The sequence below is a fragment of the Prosopis cineraria genome, unplaced genomic scaffold, assembly GCF_029017545.1.
Source record: "Prosopis cineraria cultivar Desert tree isolate PC_DT_omini unplaced genomic scaffold, ASM2901754v1 PC10, whole genome shotgun sequence".
Taxonomy (NCBI): Eukaryota; Viridiplantae; Streptophyta; class Magnoliopsida; order Fabales; family Fabaceae; genus Prosopis; species Prosopis cineraria.
In genome coordinates, this window is record NW_026555341.1 from 6,691,293 (window position 1) to 6,710,458 (window position 19,166).

Here is a 19,166-nt window from a genome sequence, read left to right on the forward strand (position 1 = left end):
GTCGAAATGAAAATGGAAAAATAATAGTGTGGTGATTAAGGAGTTTTGCATGGGAGCCACAAGGCTAATGAAAGAATGAAAGTGATGAAGAGACAGCTCAACGTGGTTCTGAGTCAGCTTGGTTACATGTCAACCTTACATTCGTTGTTCATGGCCGTGCATGGCACGTGTTACAGCACGAATAGCCCATCCACTAGATATGGATAAGGAAGACCAGCTTAGCTGATTAGATCAAGGATTAATAAAGTGAACTCCGAAGCTATAAATTATTATTTTATGGCGTCTTCGATGAAGAGTGATTAGTATTTAAAAATGAAAAGCGGCAATATTTTTGTTTTTATATATTATTGGTGGTTGATAGAACCGGAAATATATATACATATATATAGGTTAGATCCTGCGCCAAAAAAAAAAAAAGGAGTTACTGGTTAACTTTTTGTTTTTCCCCAAGTATAGTACCTATCATTATCTGCCTGCTCCAAGTAAAGCTAAAGTAATTTTAATGAGGTCTAGACTAATCTAAATAAAGTGGAACTGTAATTCTCTTGAGTGAAAACTTTTTTGTCATGACTTTTGTATTTTTGGAACCCGAACTTGACACATTTAATTAAATTAGTACAGTTTTTTTGTTGGTTAAATTGAGCTTTTGGTTATGAGTTAAAAATTTTAAACAAGAATAACAATAAGATTCAACAAAATTTTATATCAAATGTTGAGTGTTTAACACAATTTTCTTCATTTATTTAATTTTGAGACTGGCTATAAAAATAGATAAAGTTGAATTAAACAATTTTAACCCATTAAAATTTGACTGACATGGCTCTCCCAGCCTGGCCTGCCCAAAATGGGCTCCCACACCTACCCAGCCAAATTTTATTTGCCTTTAATTTATATTTATCCTTTTGGTGGTTACCGTCATTGATTTACTGGAACAATGTGATTTGGAAATATCACTAAATATTTAGTTCTATGTCTGATTATGTACTGATTTATCATTTTTTATTTAACTACAATAATTATGTAAAATGTTTAAGTCTTGTATTTAAAGTTTAGGAATATATGTATACTTTCATTGCATGTCTCATAAAATTATTTCGGAAATATAATGTTTTTACCGGAACAATCATACTTCCCCATGGTCCTGTGTGCTTATTACAACAATGTTACCTATATCAATAAGAAATACTTAAATTATTGTTATTGATATTGTTTAGAAAATAAAGACATTTTTCAGTTTATCGTTGTTAGATGTATTATTTTTAAAAATAATTTATCTCGCATGTAACATTTTATTCAATGCAAGATCGAAAATAGTGCTATATTATCTGGTTCAAAATTTGATTTGTTAGCCCAAACCAGTGTTAAAAAGGAAGTTAGTCCAACAACTGGACGTATATATTAATAAAAGAAAAAAATAAAATTTCTAATCTTTATAGTTTTATTAATTTTTTTAGTCTTTATAATTTTTTTTAGTATTTTCAGTCTTTGTAATTTTTTAAATATTTTAAATCTCTATAAAAACTGAAATCACTGTAAAACAAAGAATACCCAGTTTTTTTAAAATTATAGGAATTGAAGATTAAAAAAATCTAAAGGATTAAAAATAAAATTCAATAAAATTTATAAGAATTAAATATTGTGTCTTCTCTTAAAAAAAACAGTGCTATTGCCTATTGAACGAGTCTTTGTCTTCTTCTTAATTATTAATCAAAGACAACAAACAAATAATCCAGTCATATTCTTTCACCTGTTCTCGAGGGAATGGGCTGCGCTGATTAGCAAAATATGATGATATTTGAATGATATTTTTTAAAATTAAGTTTGATAATTAAAGATATTTGGATAACTCTTCAAAATCAATTATAAGGATAGAGAAAATGGGAAATATTCAAATGTTAATAATTGGATCGCAAATGGAGAAAAACTAACCTACTCAAAATAGATTTTCACAAGCCAAATGAAATTTTATAAAATTGAGGATGTTTGTATAATTTTTTTTCAAAATTATAATTTTAGTGCTAGAATTGATTTCAAGTGAAAATTCAAACACGCCCTACTCGTTTGCATTTTTAATACCAGTATTGAGTATCAAAGAACCTTTAAAAATGAAAAAAATGATAATAAAATTTCTTCAAATTATGTAAATGATATTTTGATCCCTCAAAATGTTGTAATTTTCGTGAAGTCCCTAAAAATTTTTTTGTCATCATGAAATTAATATAAATGATTAAATTGTCTTTAGTTCAGGATTTCAAATGTGAACTTGCTATTGTATTCTTGTAATTTTAAGAAAAAAATTGTAAATTTTAAAACAAAACTTGTAAATAACAATTAATATTTGCAAAATTTGAGAAATATCATGATTTTAAATGCGAACTTATGAATTGATATTAAATTTTTGCAATTAAAAAAAGAAGTTATGAATGTTAGAACAAAACTTGTGAATAAACAATTGATATTTAAATTAAAGATAATTTAATTATTTATATTAATTTTTTAATGATAGAAAAGTTTTTAAAGACTTTAAAAAAATTATGATATTTTAAGAAATCAAAATATCATTTACATAATTCAAAAAGATTTTATTATTATTTTTCCTTAAAAGCATTGTTGTCTTTAAATATTTTTAAATTTTATCTTCATTGTTTAATTTATTGTGATTTGAATTCCTATATTTTAATTTATTATGATTATTAACTACAAATAAAAGTAAAATGAAAAGTTACACCTTCTAAGATAATATATAAAAGGTATTAGTAACTACTTCAAGGTTATTAAAAAAAGTTAGTTGAAATTTTAATTCTTTTAAATTTTTTACACCTTTTCAATTATACTTTTATTAAATACTTTATATAAATGTTTTGACTATGACAATTAAAATTTTAATATATCCATATCATTTAAAAAATAATAATAAATAAAATAAGTAATAGTTGAAAAATAAAAATAAAATTACTCAATGTATATATTTTGGACCAACCAAGTTTCTAGGACATGTACTTTATCGTGATTGGAGGGAATGCATATTTTTTATTTTTATTTTAACAGTTTTAAGAATATAACTACTACTAATTCTCATATTTTAATAAATGTAAGGTTGGTTAGTTTGCTTTGTGTCGAAGAGGAGGAAGCAGTTCTCTTTCATTACATTGAATGAATATTACTGACAAGAAAAGCATATGGCTCATGAAAAAAAAAAAATTATAATATACAATTTGGTTGCTTCAAAAACTATTTATACAACATTTCTGAATTAAATATTATTTTGAGCTAACTCCAATGTCCAATCCAAGTGGCGGTTCAATCAATTAACATAGTTAATTTCAAGTTGAGCGCTCCAAACCACATCATCATGTCGTGTTAAAGGATAAGTGGATAACACTAATTAAACAAACTAAAGACTTTACACATCAATTACAAAAAATCGTTAAATACTTTGATATAAGATTTCTTTTATATATTATATCAATTTTTAAATCATAATTATATTCTAGTAAATTATTTTCTTCTGTTATGTGTGTTTATTTTCCCCGACATGTCATGTATGTGTTTTAAATGTAGTATAACTTCCACTGTCTTGAAAACCCATATTCTTGTGACGAAATTAAAAGATACATTTTGAAAAATAGTCATAATATCACTTCTAAGTTGACTAAGATATTCTCATACTATCGCCTCTGCTGTAAAAAAATATATTTAAATGCGCATTTGATTAATATAACAAAGGAAAAATTTGTTTTTAGGACCAGATGGAAGACATTTTGCATTAATGACCTCAAAATTTTACAAAAGGTGTTACTTATTTCGCAAACCCTTTATTTCCCCCTAATTTTGCAATATTTCTTGCATAGTTTTTAAAGATCTTTCAAGTTTTGCCATGTATTGCTCAAATTTACAGCCCTTTTTGCTTCTTTTTCTGACTCAATTTTCATGAAACTTCCATTTGGTCCTCAACACAAACCGTGTCTCTCATCTGGTCTTGAAAAGATATTTTCGTAGAATAAATTCTTTCAAATTAAAATTTATTAAAGTTATTACTCAAACACAAAATAAATAACAATGAAATAAATTTTGCAAAAAGAATTTTTCAACAAAAATATTATTTTTAAAAATGTTATATACCTGTATGACAATGTATAATTGAAAAAAAAATTGGAATTTATCCAGTAGTCCTTGATCGTTTCAAATGTTTAGAATTTAGATCATAGACGCAGCCTTCAAATTTCGTTATCTCAGAGCGATGGGCTAGCAAATCAACAAGCTTGTGCTGAGGATCATTTTATTTTACATCACAAATCACAAATCCAGAAAGGAGAAACCAAGGCGTATTGTGAAAGTCAGAAAATATGTTGTTGATAAAGGAAACAAATCCATCCTTTTGCACTTTCTAAGTTCAAATTAAAGAACAACAGATCAGAAATCTAGCTAGAGCTTCTGAGTAGACTCAGTCCCAACTTTTTGGATTCTTTTAATTTGTTGATGTAAGCAATAGCCAGTAAGTGGAGACGAGAATAGAAGGGAATATACGACACGCATAAACACAAACGTTAGTTGCATTTCCATCTTGATGATGCATCCTCCCCATATTAAAGATATAGACATTAGCAGAGCATGGAGGCATAATAGTTGCTCTCCGCCGTTGGTGGGCGCCGTCAAGCATGGCGCTATGGCCAATAGCTATATTTTTTATTAAATTAAATTATTTTTCAGGCAATGCATAAGAAAACAATTCATAATATAAATACTACGACCGGATATTTTTTTTGAGAGCAAAAGAGAGGCGACCGGACAAATTATTATCTTATAGGAATGGTTTGATTTCTTACAATATAATTAATTATAATAAAATTTACAACCATAATCTTTGAAATGAAATATTTTTAACTTAATCCCTGTTGTTAAAACCCTGTAAGTATTTGTTAAAACTTCTTGGTCTGATAACTGAAATTGACACATACATAGGACAAAATATTGACAAAAATACAATAACTTATTAAATACATTACAGACTATTTCAAGTTTTCAACTATAAAGACTTGCTTAAAATTTCGAAAATTATAAAAATCAAATTGAAAATTGAGTGAAATTATGAAAGAAAATAATTTTACTAATTATAATTTTGTTTTCGTTAACAATTCAAAATAAAATGTTCATATGGCACCCATTTGACTAGATTAAAGAGAAAGTATAGTGAACTAAAATCAAGAAGTCGTGCAGTATTTAACCTGATCCCTTGCCTGAGAGTCAAGGAAATCATTTTACAGTTTGCTTTTATGGGGTCGATTTAATTTACACCAGTGTCCATGGAAGCAGCAGCACCGTTGATCTCAATGTTTGAAAGGACAACGACTTTACATCTAGTGCTATATCGCCTCTCTGGTGATTGTGCAGCTTTGCAATGTTGACTATTCCAGATAAATAATAGGGTATGATACGACACTAGCCTATGCTATTAAAAGTACGAGGTTAGAACGACATTCATCGGCTTCAATTGAATCGATTGGGCTACAGATTTTTTTTACCCTAACAACACAGATGTTATTGTTATCTATCTCGACCTTAATTTCTCTCATCATTCCTCTTAATGATTTGATCTCGGAATAGAAACCTCAGTATTAAAATACAAGATTTTATTATCTTCCCTCGGGAGGGCCTGCGAGAGATATAGAGCACGGAAAAGGTAGACACGTAGAAGAGAAAAGATTTTGCAATTTCCTGAACTATAACAATGATGACTTGTATCTCAATCCCATGCCACTGTATTCGTATACCATACAAAGCATCCCCCACGAAGAATTAGCCATTTTCTGTAAGAACCGCGTTGGTTTTGTACTTGGAGGTTGATTTTGAATAGCTGAAGATATACAGGTAATTTCATCCAAATAGTACAAACCCAAATCAAATTGGTGTGGGTTTTAATTTGTATTTTAACAAACTTCATTGCATTGCTTTCTAGAAATCTGGAGTCTGGTCATTAGATTAACTCCAGAAACAAGGCTTCTTGCTTGCTTGTTAGACCAAGTTCACTCAGTGTCAACGCACTTTCTCCATCAGTAAATGCATGTCGAGGATATGGTTTCACCTGTTCAAAGAATAAGATTAGAGTCCCAATCACCGGGAGAGTTTTTTATTATACAATTAATCATACTCAATAATTCAAAACGATTCAGAGTTGGACTGATAAAACTGTAAAGCTCTGGAGTTTACTCACCAATCTGTAAGTTCCAGGTTTCACCACCCTACCAATATCTATGAAGTCAAAAAGAGACTGAAAAAAAAAAAAAAATCCATGAGCAGGTTTAATGTAAATGCACCAAGAGGAAGGACAAACAGAGCATAATTTCAAGCAGGCCTTTTTACCTGCAGGTTGTCAGATCTAAGAAATTGACGTCCACGACGGCTTCCATCTGGCATTCTCACTAGCAAGGTCACAGCACCCTCATCGTCTGAGGATGGTTCTGGTGGCAGAGCAGCTTCTTTTGCAGCTAACTGTCTTTCCAATTCCTGACGCAGAAGAAAATGCAAGTTTTAAACAACTTGAAAGTAGGAGTTTTCCTTCTCTCCAGATGACAGCAGGATGAACTAACATTTATTTAGGTTTTGTATAATCTAGTCAGGGGTACAACTAATGAAAAGACAATTGTTGCAAATTTTCTTGGATAGAGAAATAAGCAACAACATCTCAGTAAACAGTATTTATTCAGAGTTACAAGAACGAACAACTCAATATACAACTGCATCTTTAATAGAGAGTTGACGCCAACTTATTATGCTAGAAGACGAGTGAACAACTATGACAAAATCATTATGTTAATGTCAATATTCGATAATGTCATGCCATTCAATAAAACATTGTTAACTAATATAGTTTTATCATTAGCTCATCTGAACACTTCTTTCAGTATTTATAATTGCTGCATATCACGATATCACTATATTTTCCATAAATTTAAACATTTGTTAACTTTTGTATCGTTTCCCGGCAGAAAATACAATCATTCAAACATGATATTTAGTTTACTGAGTTGTAATAGAGACAGTTGACACGCCATTCCTTGCTTTAGTATTATGTCCATGGCAAGGAAGTTTTCTTCTAGGAAACATGGTAAGTTAGTGCCACTCAATGTGTAGCCCACCTCACAAAATCTCCGCCAGGCCACAACTCTTGTTTAGCACCCCTAGCTTTAAACTGAGCATGACAGTAATTAGATAGGCACTTCTAGCAGGATTTTTTAATGTCAACATGAACAAAATGCATAAGAATTGTTTTTTGTAACTAGATCAATTGTAAGACTAAATAAACTTGGAAGATGTGTGGGTGCAAGGAGTAGTAGCAAGTAGTGAGTTAAAAAAGACATTACCTTTTCCTCTTGTAATTTCTTGTGTGATTCTTCCTCTTTCCTCCTTTCCTCTTCACAGGCAGCCTCAGCTTCCTCAGCAGCCCTTAATTCTTTTTCTTTGTCAGCTTGTAATGATGCGAGATATTCATCATCCTTCATCAAATAAATATCAACCAGAATCAATGTTTCTGCAACAACCTACCATTCTGGCAATCAAGAAGAAATAAATTATACCTGCTGTTCCCTTATCAAGCGCTGAGCTGTGAGTGATGGTGAAGGTAGGCGAGGTGCAGGAAATGGATTGGAAACCCTATTCTGCACGAATTCATTTGGAAAGCCATAACTACTCCCTTCAGGGATTCCACCAAACATTGCAGCCTCGAGCATTACTGCTTCATCATGCTCCTCGGAAGACATGCCACCCCACTTCAATTTCAAAGAGTTCACACATTAGGAATTAGGAGGCATGGACTACTTGAAATGAATCGATGATATGACCAATGAACATGAATGTTAATCCTTGAGGAAAATTCACAAATAGAAGGACTATACCACCTCCTCGTGGATGGCATTTCTGTTATGCTGAGGATTTTTACTGTTATCATGATTTCCTAAGCTTGACAGTGTGCTGGTCTCAATGACATCGGTGTTTTTAGCAAAATCTGTGGAGCCCAAACATACAGGTCTAGACCTGTTCCGAATTAGAGGCTGCTCCTCTACATCTTCAGCTTCATCTTGGAAGAATGAACTCCCTGCCTGCAACCTGAAACGATCATGAACACCCTTGTTAGATTTTAAAATCTTAAAATATATCCTATCCTTTAGGAAAATACTGAATCTGAGGCTGCCAACATGGCAGAGCACTTCCAACTGCAGTATCATAGCAAGATGCATTTGTGAAATGGCCAAAATAAAATGTGAAGAAAAAGACTAAACCTTCCATTTGATGCTGCTATTTTCACAAGTTCCACCTCAGATGACTTAGGTGGCCCCACTATTGGTTCTCCAACATCTCCTTGCAAGCGCTGTGCTTTTTCTTGTTCAGCTGACTGGATTTATTCCATGTTTAGAAGCAATCAAGGTTCCAGTATTGATGAATGATAAAGTAAAAGAAGTCTTTAAATCTTTGAGGTCATTGGGCCAACTTAGTCCAGATAAAATGTTCAAGGAATTATGACATGGGAGAGAGAGAGAGAGATTTAAGATGCATGCTGTACCTTAAGGGATAATGAAATTGCATGGGCAAGTTCAAGATCCTCCAAGTGAGAGTGCCTTTGCTGAAGTCCAGATTCACTTAAATCCTGCACAAGTGGAAGCTGAATCCTAAGGTTAACATTTCAATAGAATAGTGCACAAAAAAATCCATCCAAGAAAGAGATGTACAATTTGTCCGCCAATTTTGTAATCTGAGTACTTTTCCGCAACCTCCTGTTTAGAAGCCTCAATGGCAGCACGAATCATTTGTTCTTCTGTGTCATCACTATAATCTGGCAGATTTTCATCTGAAGGAGCACAAGGTCGAGCACTTCCACCTAGAGAAGTATCAGCACTGAATCATTTCAGTAGACAAGATTGCATTTGTCTGTTCATCCTGATGTGAATAATGGGCAGGGGGAACATTACCAGCATCAGTGATCACAGTCCCATGAGTATCTGGGCCATGAGCATTAACAGTTCCAGTGACATCTTCAGTGATTGGAGCAAGGCCAGCTTGAGGAGAAACAAATTGTGACTGGTTTGATGGATCGGAAAGGGCATCAAATTCACTTTGACCAACAGTTGGACCAAGAAGAGAAGAGGGATTGTGATTTCCTGCTGAAGATAAGTGTGATAGAGAACTTTCATGTTGACGATAAAGGTGTTCATCTGTATCCATGAAATCATCTTGGGGAACAGCAACAGACGTGCCATGAGAGCTGGTCATGGAGCAACAAATTGAAACATCAATATCATATGAAAACATCAATATGCAGAATGCGACAGGTTATACTGGAAGGAAAAGATTTTCTAGAAGATAAAGGATTCATTAATGAAAAGGAAAGGAGTTTACCTAGTTGCCAAATTTCTGTCTCCTTCATTAAAATGTGCATTGATAGCTTCACTAAGATCACCATCGTGCTCCTGAAGACATTAACAAAAAATGAAGAGGAGAGCCATTATCAAAGTACTTAACAATAACAAATGCCTAGAAATTTTATTCACAAAAACTGCACACAGCCGGTCCTAGTCTAACTGACTAACATCAGATGCCACAGTTTGACGAGATAATTAGTAAAAGACAAGTTTACATGTACAACTCTCGTCACAGGCAGGATTTTTTTGGAGGGGGATTCTTGAAGCGATGTCGTAGAAATCACAAAAACAGAGACCTGCCTACACGCTGTCAAATTACATACCAAATCTTTGAGGCTTAGTGGTCCTCGCAACATTGCTAGTCTTTATCAATTAACATTCATTCCAAAATGCCAACCAAAATATTGCAATTAAAGATGAGAAACTGAAAGCCGTTACCGACCGCCTGATAGTAAGATACAGCCAACACGATTTCCCAGTATTTCCCAGCAGACAGAAAATCACAATGGCATGATCAAATTCTATGTTTCCTATAATACTAGAAACTAACGATCACTCGATCAGTAATTACAAAAGAATAGCTAATGCACCGATTTTTTCATTCCTTTCCGCAAAATAAGAATATCGTTTTGAATGAAAATGCGGAATTATCATTAATCAGAATGAAAATAAGAACATTCTGGTTAGTTAGATGAATTATTTCAACACCTACAGCCTCCAAAAGAAAAAGGTCTAAATCAGCAAAAGAACCGAAGGAGGCAACTAAGCGAGAAAACATTATGAGTTTGAACTCGACTCTAGAACTGAAAAAATCATTCAGAAAGAGTAAAGAAATGTTGGCTGTGGCACATAGATGAAAGAAATGAACTCTGCACAATGCACGACAACTCTAACAATGACCAATCAGCACCCAGCAGAAAAATCATAAATAAAAATAATCTTAATTTATCATTGCTTCTTTCTTTAAAGATTCAATTAAAACCAGACTCGAAGACAATTATCGTAAAGAGAAGAAAGGAAGGATAATTAACCTCGAGCTTCTGCACTGCGATTGCTTCAGATAAGCCCGTGATGTTCATGAACGTCTCAATTGCTTCCTGATTAGGCCTTGCCATTGGAATCTGATTGGTTTGGAAGTTGAAACAGAATTTGAGCTGCAAGGTTAACTGTTGCTTCTTTGAATTCTCTTTAATATAGAATTTCCTAGTCGCGCTTCAGAAAAAGTGAGAGATAACTGGGTGAAATATATTTGAAATGGGCATTTTGGGGGTTAAATACTTGCGATGGAAATAGCTGAACTTCTCCAATCTCATACGCCATGGATTCCCTCAGAGACTTGCCGGACAAGTTGCTTCAATATGCTTGGAAAGCCCAACAAGTAAATTGATGAATATTTTATGTAAACGAAAAAGATTTATGTAGCTTTTTTTTTTTTTTTGGTAAAAATTGTTTAGGGGATGTGAAACATGTAACCCTTTAATCTTTAAAACCATAATACAAAAAAGATATAACAAGATCTGAGTAAAAAAGTAAAAACAATTAGTCACCATGAATTTTTAAAAAAGATTTTATAGGATTTTTTATTGACATGTTTCATGTACTATTTACTACTGCCATGAAGATTTTTTAATAACTTCAGTGTATTTATTTTATTTAATTTTTAAACTGATTTTTCAGCTTTATATTATGTAAAAATAGTGTTGTTTTTTTTTTGGCTGAAAAAAAATGCATAGTTGATGATGAGTACTCATAATTTTGAAGGTTAGTTTTGATTTCATTATTATTTTTCCAGAGGAATCTTTTAATTTTATTTGCACTTTATCTTCATTTGTTAATAAATGGAATTAACTTTTATTTTCCTTTTTTGGAGCCAAACCTGTCTCATGAACGTCTATGGCTGCTTTTATTTTATTTTATTTTTCCCTTGTGTTGTTGTTTGTTCAGTTGTTTTTGGGTTCCACCCTAGTTGGCAATGGGAATCCCGATTGAGAATACAGATCTCATCAGGCCCAACTCATCCTGTGTTATAGGTGAATGGGAATCCTTTGTGAGCCTTTGACCCAAACTATATGGGCTCAACAAACAAGCTTCTTTGTTTTTTTTGGGGGGGGGGGGGGAGGAGATTTCTGGGTAGGTAATCCCTTGAGGCCAGTTAGGCCCCAAAAAAAAAAAAATGAAAGAAAATGGTTCCTGGAGGCCCGGAGCAGATTTCTATCTGCCTGCAGAAGAAGTTCCCAGCTTCCGAGTTGCGATCTACCAGTCTCTTCTCCGGCGATGCTCTAGTGATATTGCCACTGTCACATACACTAACGACGAAGACGAGATGAGAGAGTCTAATGGCAACAGCAAGATTCGATGGTTTTGGATTTGGGTGATTGCTTCCATCATTTTCAGGCTCATCCTCATTTACTTTCCCAAAAGCCTCAACCTCTCTTCTCGCCCAGAAGTTTCCACTCCTCTAACCAGCATCCGTCGTCGTATGATCTTTTCTCCTCTGCACTTAAGTATTACCGTTCTTACTTGTTTACATCTCCGTGAAACTCCACAATTTATGCTTACGTTCTATCCATTTCGCAGTGGCCGAGGGATACTGGTTGAAGCAGTCTTCATTGTCACCATATGCAGGTTCATCAGTAACTATTTTTCTTGAATTGAATTCCTCCGTTTTACCATTATGTGTAACCTAAAGATTTCTTCCCCGCTATTTCTTGATCAGGATCAATGTACCACGGGTCTCCTCTGTTATTGACGCTCCTCGGTCCGCTAACGGTTAGAAGGTATCATCTTAAGTTAGTTTGTGCTCCAAAACAACTTCTATTACTGTAGGACATTTTTTCTATTTAATTTTTTCTCTTTTGCAATATGAAGGGTGCTTTGTTTCAATTTCTAGCTCTAGGATTTTTTTTCATTTAACTGGAACCAAATTTGAAATCAACAGTCCAACCCCAAATTCATAGGATCCTGAGGATATGAACAAAGCTAGGTCCTTATTTGCTAAAGTTTGGCGTCAGTTCTATTTATAATATGCGATGCCCTTGCACACACCGTTTGAGATATTTAAGATGTACTGCTTGAGATCATCGTGGCATAATGACATTGAAAAACTTGGTGGTGATACAGAATTGAAGGACAACCGGATCATCTCTTATGCAGGTAACATTCTTTGACTTTAAATTGTAATGACATTCATTTGGTTGTTTATATCCTATTCCATTAATCGTGATTGCTTGGTTTTCATTGGTCACTGATTATAATTATCGGGGGAACAAGAAGGCTTCTCCCTCCCTCCCTCTCAATTTATTTTTGTCGCTAGTACCTGAGAAGATGGGAAAATAATAGTTTCACTAGTAATGCTTCGCTCCGTTTCATCTTGTAACTGTACTAGGAAAAAAAGCATCATGTCAAGCAATCCACGTTACGCATCCATGTTCTTCTCCTGATGCATTTTGTTTATTCAGTTTAATATCATCTTATTTCTTGGTACAGTTTGGTTCTTGTGATTGCAGATGCAGTTAGTGCAATGCTCATTCGTGCTGCTGGTCAAAGCCTTAAGATGTCATCCAGCTCAAGTTTAAAATCCATAGGCCTTCCTCACTTACTAGAATACTCAGGTTATTAGCATTCATTATAAGCGTGATCCTTTCTTTAAATATTAGATGCCACAGTCAAGTCTGTTTTTGCTACTTTCAATTATTTATGCAATATAACAAATAGAATGAACATATGAGTATGAAAGCCTTTCACAGATAAAAATATGCGCTACTGTCAATGGTAGGTTTTCTATATAGTTCTGAACTTTATCAAGCAATAAGTATAACACGTCACTTGCCTGACAATTGATCATGTAATATTAATAATATGCTGCTAAAAATATTCATAATATCCAGTATTTGTCTAGTTGGGGAAGAATCAAGGTGTTTTGAGCACTTGTTCCATTATAGCACTCTGTTGAATTGCACAGAATGTAACATTATTTTCTTTGAAAATCTTAGTCCTATAGGTTAATGTATAGACAATCTATTTGATGTAAAGAACTTTAGTTCCATTTTTTCTCTGTGGAGAATTGTAAACTTCAATGCAAATTCTGCTTCCCTGTTGATAGTCTCTGTGTTGCTTGCAGAGGTTCTTCCTTCTGGTGATATTGCTGCTCTTGTATACCTATGGAATCCTTTCACAATAGTAGCTTGTGTTGGTTTGTCCACATCTGCAATTGAGAACTTGATGATTGTACTGTCAATTTATGGAGGATGTAAACGTAAGCAGCTAGCAACCCATTTATGAATGTTTAAATTACTCATTCAGTCATGACTCTGTAATGAATGTATAATCTTGTGCACAGCACAAGAATATTCTGGAGTCCTTATTTGTGACTTCTCATTTTGTTGTACTGCTCTTCATTTTGCTGATCAGCATAGAGATGACTTAAAGAACATTAGGAAGAAATGACATATGTTCTTCTGGTTATTTTTGATTTGGTGTTTAACTTTATACATATGATATGCTGTAGGACAAGCTCCACTGGCAGCTTTTGGGTGGGTCATGGCTACACATTTGTCTCTGTACCCTGCAATCTTGATTATCCCAGTATGCTCTTGCCTGAATTCATTACGTGAATTTTGCAGCATTTTCTGCAAGTCTTCTGTATTTTATTTACACTTCAGATGCATGCCTCTTCCCCCTTTTCAGGTGGTGTTGTTATTTGGCTATGGTCCAGATGCTCCTCCTAGGAAACTGTTACAGCAAAGGACAAAAATGGACAGTTCGTCTTCAATTGATAACAGTTTTGTAGAAAAGGATGTGAAGGATCAGCTAAGGGGGCTGAATTTCTTTTCATGGAAGCCAGTCTTGCATTTTTTGTTCTGGATTTTGCTGTGGTCATCCTATGTTTTAGTTTTATGTGGCATTTTTGCCAGACAGCATGGTGGTCTCAAAGAGTTGTTTAAAAGGTTTTGCTCAAGTTCTTTATCAGTACTTGTGCTCTACTGTAATTTTCCAGGTGCCAAAAGATAGCTGCATGTTGTCTTCTGTGTATTGAGTTTGTTGCATTGCTAAGTAAGATCAAATGCTTTTTGAACCATACACTTCTTATTTGCTAGGTTTCAAAGTTGAACATAATGTTGCCGTCTGGTAATTAGTGAAGACCACTGCTGGTGAAGTCTTTTCAGCAACTAAAGAAGAGCATGAATGAGTTATTGTTAAAAGTACAGTTTTACACCATTAATATCGGTATCTTGGGGGAAAAGGATAAGTAGTTGGCTGTTTTCGCTCCTCTGTATGAATGGGGTGAAATAAGAGTTTTTACAGGAACACCTGCTGCTATGTAGATTTTTAAGTTGAGAAAAGTTATGGACCACAACTCAGTCTGTCAGTCGTACAAGTAATGTTAGAACACTGCTACTAGGATGAAATAAATGAAAAATATGGTTTGGGAGGTGATAGTAGTCATCACTTTGAGTAGTCACTTTTATAGCCTTTACTGCATATATCATGAATGTTATGCATGGTTTACAACATCAGGGGGTAAAATCTAGTAAATGATTCTGAATAAATTGAGTGCAAAGATGGTCATTGTTCTTGCTATATTTTCTTGTGGATTTACTATTATTCTTCTTAATTGAAAGCATCTGTTGTAATCATGTTACTTTATGTTTAATTTTCTGCCATAGTGATTGGTTCTGGCTTGTTTATGCAGAACTTATGGCTTCATTCTTACTATACCTGATCTGTCTCCAAACATAGGTGTTCTGTGGTATCTACTCCTCCTCTCTTGTTTGATCTTGAATGTTATTCCTCCCATAAACACTTGCACTTATACGGTCTTCTCATATTTGAATGCAGGTACTTCTTTGCAGAAGTTTTTGACTTCTTCAGAAATTTTTTTCTAATAGTATTCCATGGGAATGTTTTGTTGATGATTGTACCATTAGCCCTACGGCTTAATCACCGCCCATGCTTTCTAGCTTTTGTATATACTGTGATTGCTTGTATGCTGAAGTCATATCCATCAGTAAGTTGTCCCTTTTTGCCATTACCCTCTATCTAAAACTAGGTTGAAGTTTTCCATTAGACTCTAGCTATTTAAGCGTGTCCCAATCCCATTATCAATATGAGAATCTTGTTAGTAGGCAATATGTGAGCATCCTTGTAAGCATTTTGTGAGCCATGAGACTTACCCTAACTCTCGTGAATCTAACTCACCTAAATTCTTGTTTACCAAAGGAGAAAAAGGTAAAAAAATTGTTTTATGGACTTTTGCTATCAATAAAGCATCTTGTTCAAATAAAATTTTTCCACATGCACACATTATTTTTCATAATTTATAGCAAGGAGTATGTTGAATGATGCCGGCATTCCTTAGATCATATACTCTTGGGTTCAAACCAATTTACAAGCGGGAATTGCTCAGGTGAGACCATCCGTGCACTATTACTTGCACTTGCGTTCCCATGAACACCAGCATAAACGAGAGAGAACAAGCACCTTAGTCGGAAAATATTTCCAAATTTGAATTGGTTTGACAGTTGCTCAAATGCATCAATCACAAACGTCTTGTTATTTCAATTTTTTTATGTTCATTGCTTGATTTATTGTGGGTTTGCATTCTTTTGAAAGGTGATTAGTCCCTTCATTATTCTGTTTTCATTTTGATTAGGTTGGTGATTCAGCTCTATACTTGGGTATACTGGGGTTATTTGCTTATGAACTCTCTGGTAAATTCTATTTTTCTTCTGACCTTTTGTTGACAACAGCTATCGTTTTAAATAGTATTTCTTCCATGATTTTCAGACATGAAGTTTTCATTCTTCCTGTTTTGTGGTTATGTTGGTGTTTCACTCCTTAGCCCTGTGATGCACAATCTATGGATATGGCGGGTATGTATCCTTTTTGGCTGATCTACATTTTCAAAAAGATTTATTATCCTTTTGATCTTCACCTGTCTAATGGAATTGGCAGGGTACTGGGAATGCGAACTTCTACTTTGCAACTGCAATTACTTATGCTTGCTTGCAGGTGCGTGATCTCTACTTTGTGATATTGGTTTTTCTCCGGGGCCCCATCTCTCTGTCCTTTGTGGGAACGTAAAAGGGGAAGAGTTTCTTTCTTTCTTTGTTTTTTTTTTTTTTGAAGGGGGGTTTTTGTATGTGTTCATCAGCATGGCTGGAGTGACCTGGCGTCGTCTAACCTATTCGATAGCATGAACCTTTAAACTGCTTATTCTATTCACTTTTGAAAAATATTAAGCAAAAATGTGAATAGAAGCGGATTATCTCTTCCTTCATGGTGGAACCAGATATTTTGCTTTACTTGGGTAGAGCGGAAGCATGATAAATATATATTAGGAAAGATATAATTTCTCCAAGTTTTCCATTTCCATTGCAATGGATAGGTAGATAAAGGATTGATGCAAACAATCCTTCCATCTATAGTTGAGTGATTCTGTGGAAGGCAAATGTGCTTTTGTCTTCGCAAGCCTGGGACTTGCATTTGAAGTTGTAATAATTGATAAGAGATCCATAAGTCATAACCATCCTGTCAGCTTAATGAATATATATTTTACTACTCATTGGCAGCTTATTCTGGTGGTTGAAAGTGTTAGTGCCGTGCTCAATCACGACAGAATGCTTACAAAGTTAACCGTGGCAAAGCTTCAAGATGTCAAGCCTTGAAGAACTCATTAGAAGCATGCTTGCATATATCAACGGAGGTTCTCTGGATTCTGTGAGCTCCAGAAGAAGGATCATGACTTGGCTTCCACGATCCATGACTGTGCCATTGTAAAATCCTTGTGCCAATCCTCTGTATGTGCTTGAACAGGAATCACTGTGATCCTGGTCAGCTTTTTGATGCGATACTCTAATCATGAAGCAGATTGTCAGTATATGAATAGGATTTGTTTTAAGAATAGAGAATTACAAAAAGTCTTATCTCATTGCTCAACACTATTGGTTAATGTATAATAGTGATTTATCGTGTTTCTTCTACAAGGTACACTAATTTGGTCAACTTGTATGACTGCAATTTCCGGGTCTAATTGTTATTGGTATTTTAAAAAAACAAAAGAAAATGTGAAGCACCAGCTTCATATATTTTTTTAGTTTCTCAGCCTATGAACGAGTGGCATCTCTGACGGGTGATTAGCATTAGACCTGGGTTGACACAAATGCTTGACTGAATTGACTTTCTTGCAGATATGTAGGAAAGAAAAGAGTAAAAAGGTGGTTCAAAGTGACGTCATGGCTGACTATCTTTTAGAAACAGGGCCCCCCTAGAGCCCCGGAATGTAAGGAACAATGCACTGGTTGGTCGGATAATTTGGAACATGCCTTGTGAGGGATCAACTGCAGGTAGTAGCAGGTTGCACAATTGCGTGTGGATGGCTCCCTCCATTATTCATGTTGTTATGCTGCTGCTGTGGCTACTTTGTGTTGCGTTTCATTGACCACGTGCTTGATGATAGTAAATGCCATCTTCATCCCCCTCAGATTCCATCATTTTTATTTATTTTTTTCTCTTTGGTGGTCTGTGCAACTAGACCTTGCCAATCAATTATAGGCTTCAACCACTCAAATAAATCACATCTTCCCCCTCCAATCCATAACAATGCGGGCAAAACAGGAAACCATCAGAACTAGTATATTTGGTGATTTAAGAATTGAAGAGAGCAAGATGCGGGCTATTGAATGCTCGCCGAGGATGAAATTTACGTCTGATCTAGCACATCGTTTTTCGATTTGAACGCTTGTCATCTACATGCTTCTGTGTATAGCCCAGGACTTTATCTACTCGCAGTACAGAATACAATTAGGAGGTAGGCTATATAGCCTTGAAATCTTACAGCTTGCTTTGAGGATATTGACGCTCCCATGCAAAATGCTCCTTTCCTCTTGCCTAGCTTCGTCTCTGTCCTTTGACAGATTTGTAATTAAAATTTTCAAATGCTCTTTAAATACTCCCCACCCCCAACCAAAAAAAAAAAAAAAGCAATTATATATCCATAAATCATAAAGATATCTCCATGACATACCATGTTTATTTTTTAAATATTGTATTATATTTTGGCTGCCTTGGAGTTGGAGGGTTAACTTTTGCTTTCAGCGTCTCAAGGTAAATTATCGAGTTCGAACTTTGAAGAGAAATGGTCACGTGCAGTTTAGTGAGAAGGAAACAAGAGGAAGTTCTCTGTTTCCCGTTTCCATAATTCAAGGATGAAAGCATCGCAGCTTCGCTTTTAATTTTCTCACAATTTGTTATCATTAATTCATTATATTCTTCTTTTATTTTTAGAAAAATAAAAGGGGTAGAAAAACAAGGGGCATAAAAAATCTGTTGGCCGAAAAGAAAAGGCCCAACATATCTGTCACCGCAATCAACGTACACTATATATTCGTGGTGCAAAATCTGTTGTGTAAAGGTCAAGGAGGAATTAACGAGAATTTGATCTAGTCAAAGAGATAAGTTACTTACAATATAATAAATTAAAGTTTAAGTTTCTATTAAAAGAAATTCTCATATTTAGTATTTGATTATGTGAGGATTGTTTTTAATAAAAAGAAATCTATGAATAATCCAATAAAAAATGAAGCCAAGGACGAAGTTGAAGAAATGTGCTAGCATTTAGGAACTTTTGCTTTCACCCTTCGATGGTCAAAAGTTATAGTTTTGACTTTTGCCTTTTGAATCAACGTGAAGGGGCTATTGCTTATTCAATAATTGCGTTGGTCCGGAAAAACGTCTCAAGGGTGTGGCTTGTAT

The 19,166-nt window shown here is 34.4% G+C and overlaps 2 protein-coding genes across 5 annotated transcripts; one reads left to right on the top strand and one right to left on the bottom strand.

Annotated features, from left to right (window-relative positions):
• Positions 1–5,691: 5,691 nt before the first annotated feature.
• LOC129321587 (plant UBX domain-containing protein 8-like) lies at positions 5,692–10,761 on the bottom strand. Of its 3 annotated transcripts, none has more exons than XM_054967419.1 (12): positions 10,445–10,761; positions 9,391–9,461; positions 8,964–9,256; positions 8,724–8,872; positions 8,558–8,641; positions 8,277–8,389; positions 7,893–8,103; positions 7,575–7,766; positions 7,362–7,493; positions 6,361–6,504; positions 6,212–6,268; positions 5,692–6,082 (listed from the first exon to the last, which is right to left on the bottom strand). In XM_054967419.1, the coding sequence occupies exons 1-12, from the start codon at positions 10,526–10,528 to the stop codon at positions 5,975–5,977; spliced, it is 1,638 nt and encodes a 545-aa protein (XP_054823394.1). In that variant the 5' UTR covers positions 10,529–10,761; the 3' UTR covers positions 5,692–5,974. The 3 variants fall into 3 exon arrangements, with proteins under 3 accessions (XP_054823394.1, XP_054823393.1, XP_054823392.1); XM_054967418.1 differs by having other exon boundaries at positions 7,896–8,103; positions 8,558–8,656; XM_054967417.1 differs by having other exon boundaries at positions 8,558–8,656.
• Positions 10,762–11,552: 791 nt separating this feature from the next.
• LOC129323221 (uncharacterized) lies at positions 11,553–17,890 on the top strand. 2 transcript variants are annotated; one of them, XR_008596386.1, is made up of 15 exons: positions 11,553–11,890; positions 11,991–12,038; positions 12,130–12,190; positions 12,534–12,566; positions 12,900–13,024; positions 13,534–13,668; positions 13,921–13,997; positions 14,100–14,359; positions 15,106–15,162; positions 15,252–15,420; positions 16,066–16,123; positions 16,200–16,285; positions 16,368–16,424; positions 16,985–17,188; positions 17,603–17,890. XR_008596386.1 is itself a non-coding variant. In XM_054969830.1 (14 exons), exons 1-14 carry the CDS (start codon positions 11,587–11,589, stop codon positions 17,078–17,080), a joined length of 1,566 nt encoding a protein of 521 aa, XP_054825805.1. In that variant the 5' UTR covers positions 11,553–11,586; the 3' UTR covers positions 17,081–17,398. The 2 variants fall into 2 exon arrangements, 1 of the variants encoding a protein (XP_054825805.1); XM_054969830.1 differs by lacking the exon at positions 17,603–17,890 and having other exon boundaries at positions 16,985–17,398.
• Positions 17,891–19,166: the final 1,276 nt, after the last annotated feature.